The 25,806-nt window shown below is 54.8% G+C and overlaps 1 protein-coding gene across 3 annotated transcripts in view; it reads left to right on the top strand.

Moving 5' to 3' along the window:
* Nucleotides 1-25,806, top strand: part of LOC140471165 (calcitonin gene-related peptide type 1 receptor-like) — a 264,420-nt gene that overhangs the window by 128,843 nt on the left and 109,771 nt on the right. For all 3 annotated transcript variants that reach the window (XM_072567045.1, XM_072567046.1, XM_072567047.1), the window contains one exon: nt 2,594-2,744. In XM_072567045.1, coding sequence (XP_072423146.1) covers nt 2,594-2,744 — 151 coding nt within the window. The remainder of the gene's footprint in view (nt 1-2,593; nt 2,745-25,806) is intronic.

Raw genomic sequence — 25,806 nt, 5'->3', positions numbered from 1 at the left:
AATGCCCTCTGGAACAATGTGTCCTTCTTGGAATGTGGCAACTTGAACTGTGCACAAAATTCTAGCTGTGGTCAAACCACTGTCTTGTACAGTTCCTGCATCGCATTCCTGCTTTTATATTCATTACCGTGCCCAAGGAAAGGACACATCCCATAAGCCGCCTTCACCATCTTATCCACCCACCCTGCTTCCTTCAGGGGCCTGTGGGCGTGCCCTCCAAGTTCTCTCACTTCCTCTACTTCTCTCAATGCTCTCCCACCTATTGTATCTTCCTTTTTGTTTTGTTTGCTGTCTGAAATGTCTTGGAGTGAATTCTACTTGCCACTTTTCCACCCACAACCGCACCATTGACATCACCCTGTTGTCTACATCTATTGCTTGCACTATCAATGACCTAGCTAATGTTTGTGTCATCTGTAAATTTCCCAGAAGGCCTGTTCAAATGCACGTCATCGATATATGCCACAGACAGCAAGTACATCAGCACAACACTGCGAGCCCTTTCGGATATTGCAGTACAAGTACACCAATCGCGAAAAGTTTTGCCTGAGCTTAACAAAGCCTCTTGAAAATAAAGCAAACCCAGCTTTATTTTTAGAGCAATAGAATTGAAAAGTATAGAAGCTTTGCTGAACCACACTTAAAAGTACACCTTGCAGGTCCGGTCACTATAGTGTGGCAGATGGATGTTACAGGAACGGGATGTCCAAGGTGAAGATAAGGACGCAAAAGGGAGGACTGCAGATGCTGGAAACCAGAGTTTAGATCAGAATGGTGCTGGAAAAGCACAGCAGGTCAGGCAGCATCCGAGGAGCAGGAAAATCAAGGTTTCGGGCAAAAGCCCTTCATCAGGAATCTCTATCCCTGATGAAGGGCTTTTGCCTGAAACGTCGATTTTCCTGCTCCATGCAGAAGATAAGGCCGGGGAAACAAAACTCTTGGAGGTGGAGGGCGTGGATGGTGTCCCGAATGTGTGCGTGGGGAGTGCCTGGACCAAGGGGGACAGGATGGTGTCAAGGTCAGCGGAGATATGGTCGGTGGGGCAGGAGCAAGCTGAGCCAATAGGTCCACCGGGACAGTCAGGTTTGTGAATTCGGGGTTAGAGTTAGACCCGGGGTTCCCGGACTATGAGGTTGGAGGTGCTGGATGGGAGATCCCCTGAGGCAATGAGGTTGTTTGGGAGATGATGGTTTGGTGATGGGAGTTGCCGTCATTATCGAGGGGCAGTCGGACGGGATGTCTGCGAGTTGGCTCATGGCCTCAGCAGCATGGAGGTCAGTGCACCAAACTACCACTGCACCCCCCCCCCCCCCCCCCACCTTTGTCCATTGGTTTGATGGTGAGGTTGGGGTTGGAGTGGAGGGAGTGGAGGGATGCGCGTTGCGAGGGTGAGAGGTTGAAGTGGGTGAGGGGGGGTGGACAGATTGAGGCGGTCAGTATCCCAGCAGCAGTTGGCGATGTAAAATTCGCCCGTAGTGTCGAAGGATGTGCAGCCTAAGAGGATTAGCCATGGGAAATGCATAGTTACAGGGATAGGGTAGAATAAAAAACAAAGAACAAAGAACATGACAGTGCAGGAACAGGCCCTTCGGCCCTCCAAGCCTGTGCCAAACCAGATTCTCTGTATAAACCTGTTGCCTATTTTCTAAGGATCGGTATCCCTCTGCTCCCTGCCCATTCGTGTATCTGTCTAGATACATCTTAAATGACGCTATCGTGCCCATCTCTACCACCTCCGCTAGCAATGCGTTCCAGGCACCTACCACCCTCTGCGTGAAGAACTTTCCACGCATATCTCCCTTAAACCTTTCCCCTCTCACCTTGAACTCATGACCCCCAGCAACTGAGTCCCCCACTCTGGGAAAAAGCTCCTTATAATCCATCCTGCCTGTACCTCTCATGATTTTGTAGACCTCAATCAGGTCCCTCCTTCAACCTCTGTCTTTCTAATGAAAATAATCCTGATCTACTCAACCTCTCTTCATAGCTAGCACCCTCCATACCAGGGAACATCCTAGTGAACCTCCTCTGCACCCTCTCAAAGCATCCACATCCTTTTGGGAATGTGGTGACCAGAACTATATGCAGTATTCCAAATGTAGCCAAACCAAAGTCCTATACAACTGTAACATGACCTGCCAACTCTTGTACTCAATACCCCATCCGATGAAAGAAACCATGCCATATGCCTTCCTGACCACTCTATTGACCTGCGTTGCCACCTTCAGGGTATAATGGACCTGAACACCCAGATCTCTCTGTACATCAATTTTCCCCAGGACTTTTCCACTTACCGTATATTTCGCTCTGGAATTGGATCATCCAAAATGCATCACCTCGCATTTGCCCGGATTGAACTCCATCTGCCATTTCTCTGCCCAACTCTCCAATCTGTCTATATTCTGCTGTATTCTCCAACAGTCCCCTTCACTATCTGCTACTCCACCAAACTTAGTGTCTTCTGGTCGAGGGGTGGGTCAGACTGGGATGCTCTTTGAAGGGTCAGTGTGGGCTCAATAGGACAAACAGCCAGTGTCGACACTGTCCGACATTTTAGGATGACTCGATGAAAGGAAATGCTTCATCTTTTCAGTCAACCCAGGAGATGGAAACAATCCAGGAGACTCCAGAATACATGGCAGAACGAATTGAAGAAACTGTGGGGCAGACACGAGACAGAATAATGTCAGCGCAATTTGAGTGCTACTTAAAGATCATCAGTGACCCACCATATGAGAAAGAAGGTATGTACATGCAGTTAAAAATGTGTCTGATGACAGCAACCTAGAAATCCATTTCCTCTTCACAGTGATCGGTTGTGACTCATTTTCCTTTAGACACGTTGATTGCTTGAACTGTCGTGCTGCCATTTCACAGTGTACTTTCACACTGAGGGACTGGGTGGGACAGTGGGTTATCACACTGTCCTTTCACACTGAGGGACTGGGTGGGACAGTGGGTTATCGCACTGTCCTTTCACACTGAGGGACTGGGTGGGACAGTGGGTTATCGCACTGTCCTTTCACACTGAGGGACTGGGTGGGACAATGGGTTATCGCACTGTCCTTTCACACTGAGGGACTGGGTGGGACAGTGGGTTATCACACTGTCCTTTCACAGTGAGGGACTGGGTGGGACAGTGGGTTATCGCACTGTCCTTTCACACTGAGGGACTGGGTTGGACAGTGGGTTATCGGACTGTACTTCCACAATGAGGGACTGGGTGGGACAGTGGGTTATCGCACTGTCCTTTCACACTGAGGGACTGGGTGGGACAGTGGGTTATCGCACTGTCCTTTCACACTGAGGGACTGGATGGGACAGTGGGTTATCGCACTGTCCTTTCACAGTGAGGGACTGGGTGGGACAGTGGGTTATCACCCTGTCCTTTCACACTGAGGGACTGGGTGGGACAGTGGGTTATCGCACTGTCCTTTCACACTGAGGGACTGGGTGGGACAGTGGGTTATCACCCTGTCCTTTCACACTGAGGGACTGGGTGGGACAGTGGGTTATCGCACTGTCCTTTCACACTGAGGGACTGGGTGGGACAGTGGGTTATCGGACTTTCCTTTCACACTGAGCGACTGGGTGGGACAGTGGGTTATCTCACTGTCCATTCACACTGAGGGACTGGGTGGGACAGTGGGTTATCACACTGTCCTTTCACACTGAGGGACTGGGTGGGATAGTGGGTTATCGCACTGTCCTTTCACACTGAGGGACTGGGTGGGACAGTGGGTTATCTCACTGTCCTTTCACACTGAGGGACTGGGTTGGACAGTGGGTTATCACACTGTCCTTTCACAGTGAGGGACTAGGTGGGACAGTGGGTTATCGGACTGTCCTTTCACACTGAGGGACTGGGTGGGACAGTGGGTTATCGGACTGTCCTTTCTCACAGAGGGACTGGGTGGGATAGTGGGTTATCACACTGTCCTTTCACACTGAGGGACTAGGTGGGACAGTGGGTTATCGGACTGTCCTGTCGCACTGAGGGACTGGGTGGGACAGTGGGTTATCGCACTGTCCTTTCACACTGAGAGACTGGGTGGGACAGTGGGTTATCGCACTGTCCTTTCACACTGAGGGACTGGGTGGGACAGTGGGTTATCGCACTGTCCTTTCACACTGAGGGACTGGGTGGGACTGTGGGTTATCGCACTGTCCTTTCACACTGAGGGACTGGGTGGGACAGTGGGTTATCGCACTGTCCTTTCACACAGAGGGACCGGGTGGGACAGTGGGTTATCGGACTGTCCTTTCACACTGAGGGACTGGGTGGGACTGTGGGTTATCGCACTGTCCTTTCACACTGAGGGACTGGGTGGGACAGTGGGTTATCACACTGTCCTTTCACACTGAGGGACCGGGTGGGACAGTGGGTTATCGCACTGTCCTTTCACACTGAGGGACCGGGTGGGACAGTGGGTTATCGCACTGTCCTTTCACACTGAGGGACTGGGTGGGACTGTGGGTTATCGCACTGTCCTTTCACACTGAGGGACTGGGTGGGACAGTGGGTTATCGCACTGTCCTTTCACACTGAGGGACTGTGAGATACAGTGGGTTATCACACTGTCCTTTCACACTGAGGGTCTGGGTGGGACAGTGGGTTATCGGACTGTCCTTTCACACTGAGGGACTGGGTGGGACAGTGGGTTATCACACTGTCCTTTTACACTGAGGGACTGGGTGGGACAGTGGGTTATCGCACTGTCCTTTCGCACTGAGGGACTCGGTGGGACAGTGGGTTATCGCATTGTCCTTTCACACTGAGGGACTGGGTGGGACAGTGGGTTATCGCACTGTCCTTTCACACTGAGGGACTGGGTGGGACAGTGGGTTATCACACTGTCCTTTCACACTGAGGGACTGGGTGGGACAGTGGGTTATCGCACTGTCCTTTCACACTGAGGGAATGGTTGGGACAGTGGGTTATCACACTGTCCTTTCACACTGAGGGACTGGGTGGGACAGTGGGTTATCGGACTGTCCTTTCACACTGAGGGACTGGGTGGGACAGTGGGTTATCGCACTGTCCTTTCACACTGAGAGACTGGGTGGGACAGTGGGTTATCACACTGTCCTTTCACACTGAGGGACTGGGTGGGACAGTGGGTTATCGCACTGTCCTTTCACACTGAGGGACTGGGTGGGACAGTGGGTTATCACACTCTCCTTTGACACTGAGGAACTGGGTGGGACAGTGGGTTATCACACTGTCCTATCACACTGAGGGACTGGGTGGGACAGTGGGTTATCGCACTGTCCTTTCACACTGAGGGACTGGATGGGACAGTGGGTTATCACACTCTCCTTTGACACTGAGGAACTGGGTGGGACAGTGGGTGATCACACTGTCCTTTCACACTGAGGGGCTGGGTGGGACAGTGGGTTATTGGACTGTCCTTTCACACTGAGGGACTGGGTGGGACGGTGGGTTATCACCCTGTCCTTTCACACTGAGGGACTGGGTGGGACAGTGGGTTATCGCACTGTCCTTTCACACTGAGGGACTGGGTGTGACAGTGGGTTATCACACTGTCCTTTTACACTGAGGGACTGGGTGGGACAGTGGGTTATCGGACTGTCCTTTCGCACTGAGGGACTCGGTGGGACAGTGGGTTATCGCATTGTCCTTTCACAGTGAGGGACTGGGTGGGACAGTGGGTGATCACACTGTCCTTTCACACTGAGGGACTGGGTGGGACAGTGGGTTATCGCCCTGTCCTTTCACACTGAGGGACTGGGTGGGACAGTGGGTTATCGCACTGTCCTTTCACACTGAGGTACTGGGTGGGACAGTGGGTTATCACACCGTCCTTTCACACTGACGGACTGGGTGGGACAGTGGGTTATCACACTGTCCTTTCACACTGAGGGACTGGGTGGGACAGTGGGTTCTCGCACTGTCCTTTCACACTGAGGGACTGGATGGGACAGTGGGTTATCGCACTGTCCTTTCACACTGAGGGACTGGGTGGGACAGTGGGTTATCACACTCTCCTTTCACACTGAGGGACTGGGTGGGACAGTGGGTTATCGGACTGTCCTTTCGCACTGAGGGTCTCGGTGGGACTGTGGGTTATCGCACTGTCCTTTCACACTGAGCGACTGGGTGGGACAGTGGGTTATCGCACTGTCCTTTCACAGTGAGGGACTGGGTGGGACAGTGGGTTATCACCCTGTCCTTTCACACTGAGGGACTGGGTGGGACAGTGGGTTATCGCACTGTCCTTTCACACTGAGTGACTGGGTGGGACAGTGGATTATCACACTGTCCTTTCACACTGAGGGACTGGGTGGGACAGTGGGTTATCGGACTGTCCTTTCACACTGAGGGACCGGGTGGGACAGTGGGTTATCGCACTGTCCTTTCACACTGAGGGACCGGGTGGGACAGTGGGTTATCGGACTGTCCTTTCACACTGAGGGACTGGGTGGGACAGTGGGTTATCGCACTGTCCTTTCACACTGAGGGACTGGGTGGGACAGTGGGTTATCGCACTGTCCTTTCACACTGAGGGATTGGGTGGGACAGTGGGTTATCGCACTGTCCTTTCACACTGAGGGACTGGGTGGGACAGTGGGTTATCGCACTGTCCTTTCACACTGAGGGACTGGGTGGGACAGTGGGTTATCGGACTGTCCTTTCACACTGAGCGACTGGGTGGGACAGTGGGTTATCTCACTGTCCTTTCACACTGAGGGACTGGGTGGGACAGTGGTTTATCACACTGTCCTTTCACACTTAGGGACTGGGTGCGACAGTGGGTTATCGCACTGTCCTTTCACACTGAGGGACTGGGTGGGATAGTGGGTTATCACACTGTCCTTTCACACTGAGGGACTGGGTGGGACAGTGGGTTATCACACTGTCATTTCACAGTGAGGGACTAGGTGGGACAGTGGGTTATCGGACTGTCCTTTCACACTGAGGGACTGGGTGGGACAGTGGGTTTTCGGACTGTCCTTTCTCACTGAGGGACTGGGTGGGACAGTGGGTTATCAAACTGTCCTTTCACACTGAGGGACTGGGTGGGACAGTGGGTTATCGGACTGTGCTGTTGCACTGAGGGACTGGATGGGACAGTGGGTTATCGCACTGTCCTTTCACACTGAGAGACTGGGTGGGACAGTGGATTATCACACTGTCCTTTCACACTGAGGGACTGGGTGGGACAGTGGGTTATCACACTGTCCTTTCACACTGCGGGACTGGGTGGGACAGTGGGTTATCACACTGTCCTTTCACACTGAGGGACTGGGTGGGACAGTGGGTTATCGGACTGTCCTTTCACACTGAGGGACTGGGTGGGACAGTGGGTTATCGGACTGTCCTTTCACACTGAGGGACTGGGTGGGACAGTGGGTTATCACACTGTCCTTTCACACTGAGGGACTGGGTGGGACAGTGGGTTATCACACTGTCCTTTCACACTGAGGGACTGGGTGGGACAGTGGGTTATCGCCCTGTCCTTTCACACTGAGGGACTCGGTGGGACAGTGGGTTATCCCACTGTCCTTTCACACTGAGGGACTGGGTGGGACAGTGGGTTATCACACTGTCCTTTCTCACTGAGGGACGGGGTGGGACAGTGGGTTATCGCACTGTCCTTTCACACTGAGGGACTGGGTGGGACAGTGGGTTATCACACTGTCCTTTCACACTGAGGGACTGGGTGGGACAGTGGGTTATCACCCTGTCCTTTCACACTGAGGGGCTGGGTGGGACAGTGGGTTATCAGACTGTCCTTTCACACTGAGGGACTGGGTGGGACAGTGGGTTATCGCCCTGTCCTTTCACACTGAGGGACTGGGTGGGACAGTGGGTTATCGCACTGTCCTTTCACACTGAGGGACTGGGTGGGACAGTGGGTTATCACACTGTCCTTTCACACTGAGGGACTGGATGGGACAGTGGGTTATCTCCCTGTCCTTTCACACTGAGGGACTGGGTGGGACAGTGGGTTATCACACTGTCCTTTCACAGTGAGGGACTAGGTGGGACAGTGGGTTATCGGACTGTCCTTTCACACTGAGGGACTGGGTGGGACAGTGGGTTATCACACTGTCCTTTCTCACTGAGGGACTGGGTGGGACAGTGGGTTATCGCACTGTCCTTTCTCACTGAGGGACTGGGTGGGACAGTGGGTTATCGCACTGTCCTTTCTCACTGAGGGACTGGGTGGGACAGTGGGTTATCGGACTGTCCTTTCTCACTGAGGGACTGGGTGTGACAGTGGGTTATCAAACTGTCCTTTCACACTGAGGGACTGGGTGGGACAGTGGGTTATCGGACTGTCCTGTCGCACTGAGGGACTGGGTGGGACAGTGGGTTATCGCACTGTCCTTTCACACTGAGAGACTGGGTGGGACAGTGGGTTATCGCACTGTCCTTTCACACTGAGGGACTGGGTGGGACAGTGGGTTATCGCACTGTCCTTTCACACTGAGGGACTGGGTGGGACAGTGGGTTATCGCACTGTCCTTTCACACTGAGGGACTGGGTGGGACAGTGGGTTATCGCACTGTCCTTTCACGCTGAGGGACCGGGTGGGGCAGTGGGTTATCGGACTGTCCTTTCACACTGAGGGACCGGGTGGGACAGTGGGTTATCGCACTGTCCTTTCACACTGAGGGACCGGGTGGGGCAGTGGGTTATCGGACTGTCCTTTCACACTGAGGGACCGGGTGGGACTGTGGGTTATCGCACTGTCCTTTCACACTGAGGGACTGGGTGGGACAGTGGGTTATCACACTGTCCTTTCACACTGAGGGACTGGGTGGGACAGTGGGTTATCGCACTGTCGTTTCACACTGAGGGACTGGATGGGACAGTGGGTTATCGCACTGTCCTATCACACTGAGGGACTGGGTGGGACAGTGGGTTATCACACTGTCCTTTCACACTGAGGGACTGGGTGGGACAGTGGGTTATCGGACTGTCCTTTCGCACTGAGGGTCTCGGTGGGACAGTGGGTTATCGCACTGTCCTTTCGCACTGAGGGACTGGGTGGGACTGTGGGTTATCGCACTGTCCTTTCACACTGAGGGACTGGGTGGGACAGTGGGTTATCACACTGTCCTTTCACACTGAGGGACTGGGTGGGACAGTGGGTTATCGCACTGTCGTTTCACACTGAGGGACTGGATGGGACAGTGGGTTATCGCACTGTCCTATCACACTGAGGGACTGGGTGGGACAGTGGGTTATCACACTGTCCTTTCACACTGAGGGACTGGGTGGGACAGTGGGTTATCGGACTGTCCTTTCGCACTGAGGGTCTCGGTGGGACAGTGGGTTATCGCACTGTCCTTTCACACTGAGGGACTGGGTGGGACAGTGGGTTATCGCACTGTCCTTTCACAGTGAGGGACTGCGTGGGACAGTGGGTTATCACCCTGTCCTTTCACACTGAGGGACTGGGTGGGACAGTGGGTTATCGCACAGTCCTTTCACACTGAGGGACTGGGTGGGACAGTGGGTTATCACACTGTCCTTTCACACTGAGGGACTGGGTTGGACAGTGGGTTATCGGACTGTCCTTTCACACTGAGGGACTGGGTGGGACAGTGGGTTATCGTACTGTCCTTTCACACTGAGGGACTGGGTGGGACAGTGGGTTATCGGACTGTCCTTTCACACTGAGGGACTGGGTGGGACAGTGGGTTATCGCACTGTCCTTTCACACTGAGGGACTGGGTGGGACAGTGGGTTATCGCACTGTCCTTTCACACTGAGGGACTGGGTGGGACAGTGGATTATCGCACTGTCCTTTCACAGTGAGGGACTGGGTGGGACAGTGGGTTATCACCCTGTCCTTTCACACTGAGGGACTGGGTGGGACAGTGGGTTATCGCACTGTCCTTTCAAACTGAGGGACTGGGTGGGACAGTGGGTTATCACCCTGTCCTTTCAAACTGAGGGACTGGGTGGGACAGTGGGTTATCGCACTGTCCTTTCACACTGAGGGACTGGGTGGGACAGTGGGTTATCGGACTGTCCTTTCACACTGAGCGACTGGGTGGGACAGTGGGTTATCTCACTGTCCTTTCACACTGAGGGACTGGGTGGGACAGTGGGTTATCACACTGTCCTTTCACACTGAGGGACTGGGTGGGACAGTGGGTTATCGCACTGTCCTTTCACACTGAGGGACTGGGTGGGACAGTGGGTTATCACACTGTCCTTTCACACTGAGGGACTGGGTGGGACAGTGGGTTATCACACTGTCCTTTCACAGTGAGGGACTAGGTGGGACAGTGGGTTATCGGACTGTCCTTTCTCAGTGAGGGACTGGGTGGGACAGTGGGTTATCAAACTGTCCTTTCACACTGAGGGACTGGGTGGGACAGTGGGTCATCGGACTGTCCTGTCGCACTGAGGGACTGGGTGTGACAGTGGGTTATCGCACTGTCCTTTCACACTGAGAGACTGGGTGGGACAGTGGGTTATCGCACTGTCCTTTCACACTGAGGGACTGGGTGGGACAGTGGGTTATCACCCTGTCCTTTCACACTGAGGGACTGGGTGGGACAGTGGGTTATCGCACTGTCCTTTCACACTGAGGGACTGGGTGGGACAGTGGGTTATCAAACTGTCCTTTCACACTGAGCGACTGGGTGGGACAGTGGGTTATCTCACTGTCCTTTCACACTGATGGACTGGGTGGGACAGTGGGTTATCACACTGTCCTTTCACACTGAGGGACTGGGTGGGACAGTGGGTTATCGCACTGTCCTTTCACACTGAGGGACTGGGTGGGACAGTGGGTTATCACACTGTCCTTTCACACTGAGGGACTGGATGGGACAGTGGGTTATCTCCCTGTCCTTTCACACTGAGGGACTGGGTGGGACAGTGGGTTATCACACTGTCCTTTCACAGTGAGGGACTAGGTGGGACAGTGGGTTATCGGACTGTCCTTTCACACTGAGGGACTGGGTGGGACAGTGGGTTATCACACTGTCCTTTCTCACTGAGGGACTGGGTGGGACAGTGGGTTATCGCACTGTCCTTTCTCACTGAGGGACTGGGTGGGACAGTGGGTTATCGCACTGTCCTTTCTCACTGAGGGACTGGGTGGGACAGTGGGTTATCGGACTGTCCTTTCTCACTGAGGGACTGGGTGTGACAGTGGGTTATCAAACTGTCCTTTCACACTGAGGGACTGGGTGGGACAGTGGGTTATCGGACTGTCCTGTCGCACTGAGGGACTGGGTGGGACAGTGGGTTATCGCACTGTCCTTTCACACTGAGAGACTGGGTGGGACAGTGGGTTATCGCACTGTCCTTTCACACTGAGGGACTGGGTGGGACAGTGGGTTATCGCACTGTCCTTTCACACTGAGGGACTGGGTGGGACAGTGGGTTATCGCACTGTCCTTTCACACTGAGGGACTGGGTGGGACAGTGGGTTATCGCACTGTCCTTTCACGCTGAGGGACCGGGTGGGGCAGTGGGTTATCGGACTGTCCTTTCACACTGAGGGACCGGGTGGGACAGTGGGTTATCGCACTGTCCTTTCACACTGAGGGACCGGGTGGGGCAGTGGGTTATCGGACTGTCCTTTCACACTGAGGGACCGGGTGGGACTGTGGGTTATCGCACTGTCCTTTCACACTGAGGGACTGGGTGGGACAGTGGGTTATCACACTGTCCTTTCACACTGAGGGACTGGGTGGGACAGTGGGTTATCGCACTGTCGTTTCACACTGAGGGACTGGATGGGACAGTGGGTTATCGCACTGTCCTATCACACTGAGGGACTGGGTGGGACAGTGGGTTATCACACTGTCCTTTCACACTGAGGGACTGGGTGGGACAGTGGGTTATCGGACTGTCCTTTCGCACTGAGGGTCTCGGTGGGACAGTGGGTTATCGCACTGTCCTTTCGCACTGAGGGACTGGGTGGGACTGTGGGTTATCGCACTGTCCTTTCACACTGAGGGACTGGGTGGGACAGTGGGTTATCACACTGTCCTTTCACACTGAGGGACTGGGTGGGACAGTGGGTTATCGCACTGTCGTTTCAAACTGAGGGACTGGATGGGACAGTGGGTTATCGCACTGTCCTATCACACTGAGGGACTGGGTGGGACAGTGGGTTATCACACTGTCCTTTCACACTGAGGGACTGGGTGGGACAGTGGGTTATCGGACTGTCCTTTCGCACTGAGGGTCTCGGTGGGACAGTGGGTTATCGCACTGTCCTTTCACACTGAGGGACTGGGTGGGACAGTGGGTTATCGCACTGTCCTTTCACAGTGAGGGACTGCGTGGGACAGTGGGTTATCACCCTGTCCTTTCACACTGAGGGACTGGGTGGGACAGTGGGTTATCGCACAGTCCTTTCACACTGAGGGACTGGGTGGGACAGTGGGTTATCACACTGTCCTTTCACACTGAGGGACTGGGTTGGACAGTGGGTTATCGGACTGTCCTTTCACACTGAGGGACTGGGTGGGACAGTGGGTTATCGTACTGTCCTTTCACACTGAGGGACTGGGTGGGACAGTGGGTTATCGGACTGTCCTTTCACACTGAGGGACTGGGTGGGACAGTGGGTTATCGCACTGTCCTTTCACACTGAGGGACTGGGTGGGACAGTGGGTTATCGCACTGTCCTTTCACACTGAGGGACTGGGTGGGACAGTGGATTATCGCACTGTCCTTTCACAGTGAGGGACTGGGTGGGACAGTGGGTTATCACCCTGTCCTTTCACACTGAGGGACTGGGTGGGACAGTGGGTTATCGCACTGTCCTTTCAAACTGAGGGACTGGGTGGGACAGTGGGTTATCACCCTGTCCTTTCAAACTGAGGGACTGGGTGGGACAGTGGGTTATCGCACTGTCCTTTCACACTGAGGGACTGGGTGGGACAGTGGGTTATCGGACTGTCCTTTCACACTGAGCGACTGGGTGGGACAGTGGGTTATCTCACTGTCCTTTCACACTGAGGGACTGGGTGGGACAGTGGGTTATCACACTGTCCTTTCACACTGAGGGACTGGGTGGGACAGTGGGTTATCGCACTGTCCTTTCACACTGAGGGACTGGGTGGGACAGTGGGTTATCACACTGTCCTTTCACACTGAGGGACTGGGTGGGACAGTGGGTTATCACACTGTCCTTTCACAGTGAGGGACTAGGTGGGACAGTGGGTTATCGGACTGTCCTTTCTCAGTGAGGGACTGGGTGGGACAGTGGGTTATCAAACTGTCCTTTCACACTGAGGGACTGGGTGGGACAGTGGGTCATCGGACTGTCCTGTCGCACTGAGGGACTGGGTGTGACAGTGGGTTATCGCACTGTCCTTTCACACTGAGAGACTGGGTGGGACAGTGGGTTATCGCACTGTCCTTTCACACTGAGGGACTGGGTGGGACAGTGGGTTATCACCCTGTCCTTTCACACTGAGGGACTGGGTGGGACAGTGGGTTATCGCACTGTCCTTTCACACTGAGGGACTGGGTGGGACAGTGGGTTATCAAACTGTCCTTTCACACTGAGCGACTGGGTGGGACAGTGGGTTATCTCACTGTCCTTTCACACTGATGGACTGGGTGGGACAGTGGGTTATCACACTGTCCTTTCACACTGAGGGACTGGGTGGGACAGTGGGTTATCGCACTGTCCTTTCACACTGAGGGACTGGGTGGGACAGTGGGTTATCACACTGTCCTTTCACACTGAGGGACTGGGTGGGACAGTGGGTTATCACACTGTCCTTTCACAGTGAGGGACTAGGTGGGACAGTGGGTTATCGGACTGTCCTTTCTCAGTGAGGGACTGGGTGGGACAGTGGGTTATCAAACTGTCCTTTCACACTGAGGGACTGGGTGGGACAGTGGGTTATCGGACTGTCCTGTCGCACTGAGGGACTGGGTGGGACAGTGGGTTATCGCACTGTCCTTTCACACTGAGAGACTGGGTGGGACAGTGGGTTATCGCACTGTCCTTTCACACTGAGGGACCGGGTGGGACAGTGGGTTATAGCACTGTCCTTTCACACTGAGGGACTGGGTGGGACAGTGGGTTATCGCACTGTCATTTCACACTGAGGGACCGGGTGGGACAGTGGGTTTTCGCACTGTCCTTTCACACTGAGGGACCGGGTGGGGTAGTGGGTTATCGGACTGTCCTTTCACACTGAGGGACCGGGTGGGACAGTGGGTTATCGCACTGTCCTTTCACACTGAGGGACCGGGTGGGACAGTGGGTTATCACACTGTCCTTTCACACTGAGGGACCGGGTGGGACAGTGGGTTATCGCACTGTCCTTTCACACTGAGGGACCGGGTGGGACAGTGGGTTATCGCACTGTCCTTTCACACTGAGGGACTGGGTGGGACTGTGGGTTATCGCACTGTCCTTTCACACTGAGGGACTGGGTGGGACAGTGGGTTATCGCACTGTCCCTTCACACTGAGGGACTGTGAGATACAGTGGGTTATCACACTGTCCTTTCACACTGAGGGGCTGGGTGGGACAGTGGGTTATCGGACTGTCCTTTCACACTGAGGGACTGGGTGGGACAGTGGGTTATCGCACTGTCCTTTCACACTGAGGGACTGGGTGGGACAGTGGGTTATCGCACTGTCCTTTCACACTGAGGAACTGGGTGGGACAGTGGGTTATCGCACTGTCCTTTCACACTGAGGGACTGGGTGGGACAGTGAGTTATCACACTGTCCTTTCACACTGAGGGACTGGGTGGGACAGTGGGTTATCACACTGTCCTTTCACACTGAATGACTGGGTGGGACAGTGGGTTATCACACTGTCCTTTCACACTGAGGGACTGGGTGGGACAGTGGGTTATCACACTGTCCTTTCACCCTGAGGGACTGGGTGGGACAGTGGGTTATCTGAGTGTCCTTTCACACTAAGGGGCTGGGTGGAACAGTGGGTTATCGGACTGTCCTTTCACAGTGAGGGACTGGGTCGGACAGAGTGTTATCACACTGTCCTTTCACACTGAGGGACTGGGTGGGACAGTGGGTTATCACACTGTCCTTTCACACTGAGGGACTGGGTGGGGCAGTGGGTTATCGGACTGTGCTTTCACACTGAGGGACTGGGTCCGACAGTGGGATATCGGACTGTCCTTTCACACTGAGGGACTGGGTCGGACAGTGGGATATCGGACTGTCCTTTCACACTGAGGGACTGGGTGGGACAGTGGGTTATCACACTGTCCTTTCGCACTGAGGGACTGGGTGGGACAGTGGGTTATTGGACTGTCCTTTCGCACTGAGGGACTCGGTGGGACAGTGGGTTATCAGACTGTCCTTATACACTGAGGGACTGGGTGGAACAGTGGGTTATCGCACTGTCCTTTCACAGTGAGGGACTGGGTGGGACAGTGGGTTATCGCACTGTCCTTTCACACTGAGTAACTTGGTGGGACAGTGGGTTATCGCACTGTCCATTCACAGTGAGGGACTGGGTGGGACAGTGGGTTATCGCACTGTCCTTTCACACTGAGGGACTGGGTGGGACAGTGGGTTATTGCACTGTCCTTTCACACTGAGGGACTGGGTGGGACAGTGGGTTATCACACTGTCCTTTCACACTGAGGGACTGGGTGGGACAGTGGGTTATCACACTGTCCTTTCACACTGAGGGACTGGGTGGGACAGTGGGTTATCACACTGTCCTTTCACACAGAGGGACTGGGTGGGACAGTGGGTTATCACACTGTCCTTTCACACTGAGGGACTGGGTGGGACAGTGGGTTATCACACTGTCCTTTCACCCTGAGGGACTGGGTGGGACAGTGGGTTATCGGAGTGTCCTTTCACACTAAGGGGCTAGGTGGGACAGTGGGTTATCGGACTGTCCTTTCACAGTGAGGGACTGGGTCGGACAGAGTGTTATCACACTGTCCTTTCACACTGAGGGACTGGGTGGGACAGTCGGTTATCACACCGTCCTTTCACACTGAGGGACTGGGTGGGACAGTGGGTTATCACACTGTCCTTTCGCACTGAGGGACTTGGTGGGACAGTGGGTTATTGGACTGTCCTTTCGCACTGAGGGACTCGGTGGGACAGTGGGTTATCAGACTGTCCTTATACACTGAGGGACTGGGTGGGACAGTGGGTTATCGCACTGTCCTTTCACAGTGAGGGACTGGGTGGGACAGTGGGTTATCGCCCTGTCCTTTCACACTGAGGGACTGGGTGGGACAGTGGGTTATCGCACTGTCCTTTCACACTGAGAAACTGGGTGGGACAGTGGGTTATCGCACTGTCCATTCACACTGAGGGACTGGGTGGAACAGTGGGTTATCGCACCGTCCTTTCACAGTGAGGGACTGGGTGGGACAGTGGGTTATCGCACTGTCCTTTCACACTGAGTAACTTGGTGGGACAGTGGGTTATCGCACTGTCCATTCACAGTGAGGGACTGGGTGGGACAGTGGGTTATCGCACTGTCCTTTCACACTGAGGGACTGTGTGGGACAGTGGGTTATCGCACTGTCCTTTCACACTGAGGGACTGGGTGGGACAGTGGGTTATCACACTGTCCTTTCACACTGAGGGACTGGGTGGGACAGTGGGTTATCACACTGTCCTTTCACACTGAGGGACTGGGTGGGACAGTGGGTTATCACACTGTCCTTTCACACAGAGGGACTGGGTGGGACAGTGGGTTATCACACTGTCCTTTCACACTGAGGGACTGGGTGGGACAGTGGGTTATCACACTGTCCTTTCACCCTGAGGGACTGGGTGGGACAGTGGGTTATCGGAGTGTCCTTTCACACTAAGGGGCTGGGTGGGACAGTGGGTTATCGGACTGTCCTTTCACAGTGAGGGACTGGGTCGGACAGAGTGTTATCACACTGTCCTTTCACACTGAGGGACTGGGTGGGACAGTCGGTTATCACACCGTCCTTTCACACTGAGGGACTGGGTGGGACAGTGGGTTATCACACTGTCCTTTCGCACTGAGGGACTGGGTGGGACAGTGGGTTATTGGACTGTCCTTTCGCACTGAGGGACTCGTTGGGACAGTGGGTTATCAGACTGTCCTTATACACTGAGGGACTGTGTGGGACAGTGGGTTATCGCACTGTCCTTTCACAGTGAGGGACTGGGTGGGACAGTGGGTTATCGCCCTGTCCTTTCACACTGAGGGACTGGGTGGGACAGTGGGTTATCGCACTGTCCTTTCACACTGAGAAACTGGGTGGGACAGTGGGTTATCGCACTGTCCTTTCACACTGAGGGACTGGGTGGGACAGTGGGTTATCGCACTGTCCTTTCACACTGAGGGACTGGGTGCGACAGTGGGTTATCGCACTGTCCTTTCACACTGAGGGACTGGGTGGGACAGTGGGTTATCGCACTGTCCTTTCACACTGAGGGACCGGGTGGGGCAGTGGGTTATCGGACTGTCCTTTCACACTGAGGGACCGGGTGGGACAGTGGGTTATCGCACTGTCCTTTCACACTGAGGGACCGGGTGGGACAGTGGGTTATCGCACTGTCCTTTCACACTGAGGGACTGGGTGGTACAGTGGGTTATCGCACTGTCCTTTCACACTGAGGGACTGGGTGGGACAGTGGATTATCGCACTGTCCTTTCACACTGAGGGACTGGGTGGGACAGTGGGTTATCGCACTGTCCTTTCACACTGAGGGACTGGGTGGGACAGTGGGTTATCGCACTGTCCTTTCACACTGAGGGACTGGGTGGGACAGTGGGTTATCGCACTGTCCTTTAACACTGAGGGACTGGGTGGGACTGTGGGTTATCGCACTGTCCTTTCACACTGAGGGACTGGGTGGGACAGTGGGTTATCGCACTGTCCTTTCACACTGAGGGACTGGGTGGGACAGTGGGTTATCACACTGTCCTTTCGCACTGAGGGTCTCGGTGGGACAGTGGGTTATCGCACTGTCCTTTCACACTGAGGGACTGGGTGGGACAGTGGGTTATCGCACTGTCCTTTCACAGTGAGGGACTGGGTGGAACAGTGGGTTATCACCCTGTCCATTCACACTGAGTGACTGGGTGGGACAGTGGGTTATCACCCTGTCCATTCACACTGAGTGACTGGGTGGGACAGTGGGTTATCGCACTGTCCTTTCACACTGAGGGACTGGGTGGGACAGTGGGTTATCACACTGTCCTTTCACACTGAGGGACTGGGTGGGACAGTGGGTTATCGGACTGTCCTTTCACACTGAGGGACTGGGTGGGACAGTGGGTTATCGTACTGTCCTTTCACACTGAGGGACTGGGTGGGACAGTGGGTTATCGCACTGTCCTTTCACACTGAGGGACTGGGTGGGACAGTGGGTTATCACACTGTCCTTTCGCACTGAGGGTCTCGGTGGGACAGTGGGTTATCGCACTGTCCTTTCACACTGAGGGACTGGGTGGGACAGTGGGTTATCGCACTGTCCTTTCACAGTGAGGGACTGGGTGGAACAGTGGGTTATCACCCTGTCCATTCACACTGAGGGACTGGGTGGGACAGTGGGTTATCGCACTGTCCTTTCACACTGAGGGACTGGGTGGGACAGTGGGTTATCACACTGTCCTTTCACACTGAGGGACTGGGTGGGACAGTGGGTTATCACACTGTCCTTTCACACTGAGGGACTGGGTGGGACAGTGGGTTATCGGACTGTCCTTTCACACTGAGGGACTGGGTGGGACAGTGGGTTATCGGACTGTCCTTTCACACTGAGGGACTGGGTGGGACAGTGGGTTATCGGACTTTCCTTTCACACTGAGGGACTGGGTGGGACAGTGGGTTATCGTACTGTCCTTTCACACTGAGGGACTGGGTGGGACAGTGGGTTATCACACTGTCCTTTCACACTGAGGGACTGGGTGGGACAGTGGGTTATCACACTGTCCTTTCACACTGAGGGACTGGGTGGGACAGTGGGTTATCGCACTGTCCTTTCACACTGAGGGACTGGGTGGGACAGTGGGTTATCACACTGTCCTTTCGCACTGAGGGTCTCGGTGGGACAGTGGGTTATCGCACTGTCCTTTCACACTGAGGGACTGGGTGGGACAGTGGGTTATCGCACTGTCCTTTCACAGTGAGGGACTGGGTGGAACAGTGGGTTATCACCCTGTCCATTCACACTGAGTGACTGGGTGGGACAGTGGGTTATCGCACTGTCCTTTCACACTGAGAGACTGGGTGGGACAGTGGGTTATCACACTGTCCTTTCACACTGAGGGACTGGGTGGGACAGTGGGTTATCACACTGTCCTTTCACACTGAGGGACTGGGTGGGACAGTGGGTTATCGGACTGTCCTTTCACACTGAGCGACTGGGTGGGACACTGTGTTATCTCACTGTCCTTTCACACTGAGGGACTGGGTGGGACAGTGGGTTATCACCCTGTCCTTTCACACTGAGGGACTGTGTGGGACAGTGGGTTATCGCACTGTCCTTTCACACTGAGGGACTGGGTGGGACAGTGGGTTATCGCACAGTCCTTTCACACTGAGGTACTGGGTGGGACAGTGGGTTATTGCACTGTCCTTTCACAGTGAGGGACTGGGTGGGACAGTGGGTTATCACCCTGTCCTTTCACACTGAGGGACTGGGTGGGACAGTGGGTTATCGCACTGTCCTTTCACACTGAGGGACTGGGTGGGACAGTGGGTTATCACCCTGTCCTTTCACAGTGAGGGAATGGGTGGAACAGTGGATTATCCCACTGTCCATTCACACTGAGTGACTGGGTGGGACAGTGGGTTATCGCACTGTCCTTTCACACTGAGGGACTGGGTGGGACAGTGGGTTATCGCACTGTCCTTTCACACTGAGGGACTGGGTGGGACAGTGGGTTATCGCACTGTCCTTTCACACTGAGGGACTGGGGGGGACAGTGGGTTATCGTACTGTCCTTTCACACTGAGGGACTGGGTGGGACAGTGGGTTATCGGACTGTCCTTTCACACTGAGGGACCGGGTGGGACAGTGGGTTATCGCACTGTCCTTTCACACTGAGGGACTGGTTGGGACAGTGGGTTATCGCACTGTCCTTTCACAGTGAGGGACTGGGTGGGACAGTGGGTTATCACCCTGTCCTTTCACACTGAGGGACTGGGTGGGACAGTGGGTTATCGCACTGTCCTTTCACACTGAGGGACTGGGTGGGACAGTGGGTTATCACACTGTCCTTTCACACTGAGGGACTGGGTGGGACAGTGGGTTATCACACTGTCCTTTCACACTGAGGGACTGGGTGGGACAGTGGTTATCGGACTGTCCTTTCACACTGAGGGACTGGGTGGGACAGTGGGTTATCGCACTGTCCTTTCACACTGAGGGACTGGGTGGGACAGTGGGTTATTGCACTGTCCTTTCACAGTGAGGGACTGGGTGGGACAGTGGGTTATCACCCTGTCCTTTCACACTGAGGGACTGGGTGGGACAGTGGGTTATCGCACTGTCCTTTCACACTGAGGGACTGGGTGGGACAGTGGGTTATCACCCTGTCCTTTCACAGTGAGGGACTGGGTGGAACAGTGGGTTATCACCCTGTCCATTCACACTGAGTGACTGGGTGGGACAGTGGGTTATCGCACTGTCCTTTCACACTGAGGGACTGGGTGGGACAGTGGGTTATCACACTGTCCTTTCACACTGAGGGACTGGGTGGGACAGTGGGTTATCGGACTGTCCTTTCACACTGAGGGACTGGGTGGGACAGTGGGTTATCGTACTGTCCTTTCACACTGAGGGACTGGGTGGGACAGTGGGTTATCGCACTGTCCTTTCACACTGAGGGACTGGGTGGGACAGTGGGTTATCGCACTGTCCTTTCACACTGAGGGACTGGGTGGGACAGTGGGTTATCGCACTGTCCTTTCACACTGAGGGACTGGTTGGGACAGTGGGTTATCGCACTGTCCTTTCACAGTGAGGGACTGGGTGGGACAGTGGGTTATCACCCAGTCCTTTCACACTGAGGGACTGGGTGGGACAGTGGGTTATCGCACTGTCCTTTCACACTGAGGGACTGGGTGGGTCAGTGGGTTATCACCCTGTCCTTTCACACTGAGGGACTGGGTGGGACAGTGGGTTATCGCACTGTCCTTTCACACTGAGGGACTGGGTGGGACAGTGGGTTATCGGACAGTCCTTTCACACTGAGCGACTGGGTGGGACAGTGGGTTATCTCACTGTCCTTTCACACTGAGGGACTGAGTGGGACAGTGGGTTATCACACTGTCCTTTCACACTGAGGGACTGGATGGGACAGTGGGTTATCACACTGTCCTTTCACACTGAGGGACTGGGTGGGACAGTGGGTTATCGCACTGTCCTTTCACACTGAGGGACTGGGTGGGACAGTGGGTTATCACACTGTCCTTTCGCACTGAGGGTCTCGGTGGGACAGTGGGTTATCGCACTGTCCTTTCACACTGAGGGACTGGGTGGGACAGTGGGTTATCGCACTGTCCTTTCACAGTGAGGGACTGGGTGGAACAGTGGGTTATCACCCTGTCCATTCACACTGAGTGACTGGGTGGGACAGTGGGTTATCGCACTGTCCTTTCACACTGAGGGACTGGGTGGGACAGTGGGTTATCGGACTGTCCTTTCACACTGAGGGAATGGGTGGGACAGTGGGTTATCGTACTGTCCTTTCACACTGAGGGACTGGGTGGGACAGTGCGTTATCGCACTGTCCTTTCACACTGAGGGACTGGGTGGGACAGTGGGTTATCACACTGTCCTTTCGCACTGAGGGTCTCGGTGGGACAGTGGGTTATCGCACTGTCCTTTCACACTGAGGGACTGGGTGGGACAGTGGGTTATCGCACTGTCCTTTCACAGTGAGGGACTGGGTGGAACAGTGGGTTATCACCCTGTCCTTTCACAGTGAGGGACTGGGTGGAACAGTGGGTTATCGCACTGTCCTTTCACACTGACGGACTGGGTGGGACAGTGGGTTATCACACTGTCCTTTCACACTGAGGGACTGGGTGGGACAGTGGGTTATCGGACTGTCCTTTCACACTGAGGGACTGGGTGGGACAGTGGGTTATCGGACTGTCCTTTCACAGTGAGGGACTGGGTGGGACAGTGGGTTATCGTACTGTCCTTTCACACTGAGGGACTGGGTGGGACAGTGGGTTATCACACTGTCCTTTCACACTGAGGGACTGGGTGGGACAGTGGGTTATCACACTATCCTTTCACACTGAGGGACTGGGTGGGACAGTGGGTTATCACACTGTCCTTTCACACTGAGGGACTGGGTGGGACAGTGGGTTATCGGACTGTCCTTTCACACTGAGCGACTGGGTGGGACAGTGGGTTATCTCACTGTCCTTTCACACTGAGGGACTGGGTGGGACAGTGGGTTATCACCCTGTCCTTTCACAGTGAGGGACTGGGTGGAACAGTGGGTTATCACCCTGTCCATTCACACTGAGTGACTGGGTGGGACAGTGGGTTATCGCACTGTCCTTTCACACTGAGGGACTGGGTGGGACAGTGGGTTATCACACTGTCCTTTCACACTGAGGGACTGGGTGGGACAGTGGGTTATCGGACTGTCCTTTCACACTGAGGGACTGGGTGGGACAGTGGGTTATCGTACTGTCCTTTCACACTGAGGGACTGGGTGGGACAGTGGGTTATCGCACTGTCCTTTCACACTGAGGGACTGGGTGGGACAGTGGGTTATCGCACTGTCCTTTCACACTGAGGGACTGGGTGGGACAGTGGGTTATCGCACTGTCCTTTCACACTGAGGGACTGGTTGGGACAGTGGGTTATCGCACTGTCCTTTTACAGTGAGGGACTGGGTGGGACAGTGGGTTATCACCCAGTCCTTTCACACTGAGGGACTGGGTGGGACAGTGGGTTATCGCACTGTCCTTTCACACTGAGGGACTGGGTGGGTCAGTGGGTTATCACCCTGTCCTTTCACACTGAGGGACTGGGTGGGACAGTGGGTTATCGCACTGTCCTTTCACACTGAGGGACTGGGTGGGACAGTGGGTTATCGGACAGTCCTTTCACACTGAGCGACTGGGTGGGACAGTGGGTTATCTCACTGTCCTTTCACACTGAGGGACTGAGTGGGACAGTGGGTTATCACACTGTCCTTTCACACTGAGGGACTGGGTGGGACAGTGGGTTATCACACTGTCCATTCACACTGAGTGACTGGGTGGGACAGTGGGTTATCGCACTGTCCTTTCACACTGAGGGACTGGGTGGGACAGTGGGTTATCGGACTGTCCTTTCACACTGAGGGAATGGGTGGGACAGTGGGTTATCGCACTGTCCTTTCACAGTGAGGGACTGGGTGGAACAGTGGGTTATCACCCTGTCCATTCACACTGAGTGACTGGGTGGGACAGTGGGTTATCGCACTGTCCTTTCACACTGAGGGACTGGGTGGGACAGTGGGTTATCGGACTGTCCTTTCACACTGAGGGAATGGGTGGGACAGTGGGTTATCGTACTGTCCTTTCACACTGAGGGACTGGGTGGGGCAGGGGGTTATCGCACTGTCCTTTCACACTGAGGGACTGGGTGGGACAGTGGGTTATCACACTGTCCTTTCACACTGAGGGACTGGGTGGGACAGTGGGTTATCACACTGTCCTTTCACAGTGAGGGACTAGGTGGGACAGTGGGTTATCGGACTGTCCTTTCACACTGAGGGACTGGGTGGGACAGTGGGTTATCGGACTGTCCTTTCTCACTGAGGGACTGGGTGGGACAGTGGGTTATCAAACTGTCCTTTCACACTGAGGGACTGGGTGGGACAGTGGGTTATCGGACTGTCCTGTCGCACTGAGGGACTGGATGGGACAGTGGGTTATCGCACTGTCCTTTCACACTGAGAGACTGGGTGGGACAGTGGGTTATCGCACTGTCCTTTCACACTGAGGGACTGGGTGGGACAGTGGGTTATCGCACTGTCCTTTCATACTGAGGGACTGGGTGGGACAGTGGGTTATCGCACTGTCCTTTCACACTGAGGGACTGGGTGGGACTGTGGGTTATCGCACTGTCCTTTCACACTGAGGGACCGGGTGGGGCAGTGGGTTATCGCACTGTCCTTTCACACTGAGGGACTGGGTGGAACAGTGGGTTATCACACCGTCCTTTCACACTGAGGGACTGGGTGGGACAGTGGGTTATCACACTGTCCTTTCACACTGAGGGACTGGGTGGGACAGTGGGTTATCGGACTGTCCTTTCACAGTGAGGGACTGGGTGGGGCAGTGGGTTATCGGACTGTCCTTTCACACTGAGGGACTGGGTGGGACAGTGGGTTATCACACTGTCCTTTCACACTGAGGGACCGGGTGGGACAGTGGGTTATCGCACCGTCCTTTCACACTGAGGGACTGGGTGGGACAGTGGGTTCTCGCACTGTCCTTTCACACTGAGGGACTGGGTGGGACTGCGGGTTATCGCACTGTCCTTTCACACTGAGGGACTGGGTGGGACAGTGGGTTATCGCACTGTCCTTTCACACTGAGGGACTGGGTCCGACAGAGGGATATCGGACTGTCCTTTCACACTGAGGGACTGGGTGGGACAGTGGGATATCGGACTGTCCTTTCACACTGAGGGACTGTGTGGGACAGTGGGTTATCACACTGTCCTTTCGCACTGAGGGACTGGGTGGGACAGTGGGTTATTGGACTGTCCTTTCACACTGAGGGACTGGGTGGGACAGTGGGTTATCGCACTGTCCTTTCACACTGAGGGACTGGGTGGGACAGTGGGTTATCGCACTGTCCTTTCACAGTGAGGGACTGGGTGGGACAGTGGGTTATCACCCAGTCCTTTCACACGGAGGGACTGGGTGGGACAGTGGGTTATCGCACTGTCCTTTCACACTGAGGGACTGGGTGGGTCAGTGGGTTATCACCCTGTCCTTTCACACTGAGGGACTGGGTGGGACAGTGGGTTATCGCACTGTCCTTTCACACTGAGGGACTGGGTGGGACAGTGGGTTATCGGACAGTCCTTTCACACTGAGCGACTGGGTGGGACAGTGGGTTATCTCACTGTCCTTTCACACTGAGGGACTGAGTGGGACAGTGGGTTATCACACTGTCCTTTCACACTGAGGGACTGGGTGGGACAGTGGGTTATCACACTGTCCATTCACACTGAGTGACTGGGTGGGACAGTGGGTTATCGCACTGTCCTTTCACACTGAGGGACTGGGTGGGACAGTGGGTTATCGGACTGTCCTTTCACACTGAGGGAATGGGTGGGACAGTGGGTTATCGCACTGTCCTTTCACAGTGAGGGACTGGGTGGAACAGTGGGTTATCACCCTGTCCATTCACACTGAGTGACTGGGTGGGACAGTGGGTTATCGCACTGTCCTTTCACACTGAGGGACTGGGTGGGACAGTGGGTTATCGGACTGTCCTTTCACACTGAGGGAATGGGTGGGACAGTGGGTTATCGTACTGTCCTTTCACACTGAGGGACTGGGTGGGGCAGGGGGTTATCGCACTGTCCTTTCACACTGAGGGACTGGGTGGGACAGTGGGTTATCACACTGTCCTTTCACACTGAGGGACTGGGTGGGACAGTGGGTTATCACACTGTCCTTTCACAGTGAGGGACTAGGTGGGACAGTGGGTTATCGGACTGTCCTTTCACACTGAGGGACTGGGTGGGACAGTGGGTTATCGGACTGTCCTTTCTCACTGAGGGACTGGGTGGGACAGTGGGTTATCAAACTGTCCTTTCACACTGAGGGACTGGGTGGGACAGTGGGTTATCGGACTGTCCTGTCGCACTGAGGGACT

This window comes from Chiloscyllium punctatum, chromosome X (genome assembly GCF_047496795.1).
Source record: "Chiloscyllium punctatum isolate Juve2018m chromosome X, sChiPun1.3, whole genome shotgun sequence".
NCBI lineage: Eukaryota > Metazoa > Chordata > Chondrichthyes > Orectolobiformes > Hemiscylliidae > Chiloscyllium > Chiloscyllium punctatum.
Note: the sequence above shows the minus strand (reverse complement) of the source record. Positions and strands in the feature narration are given on the sequence as shown.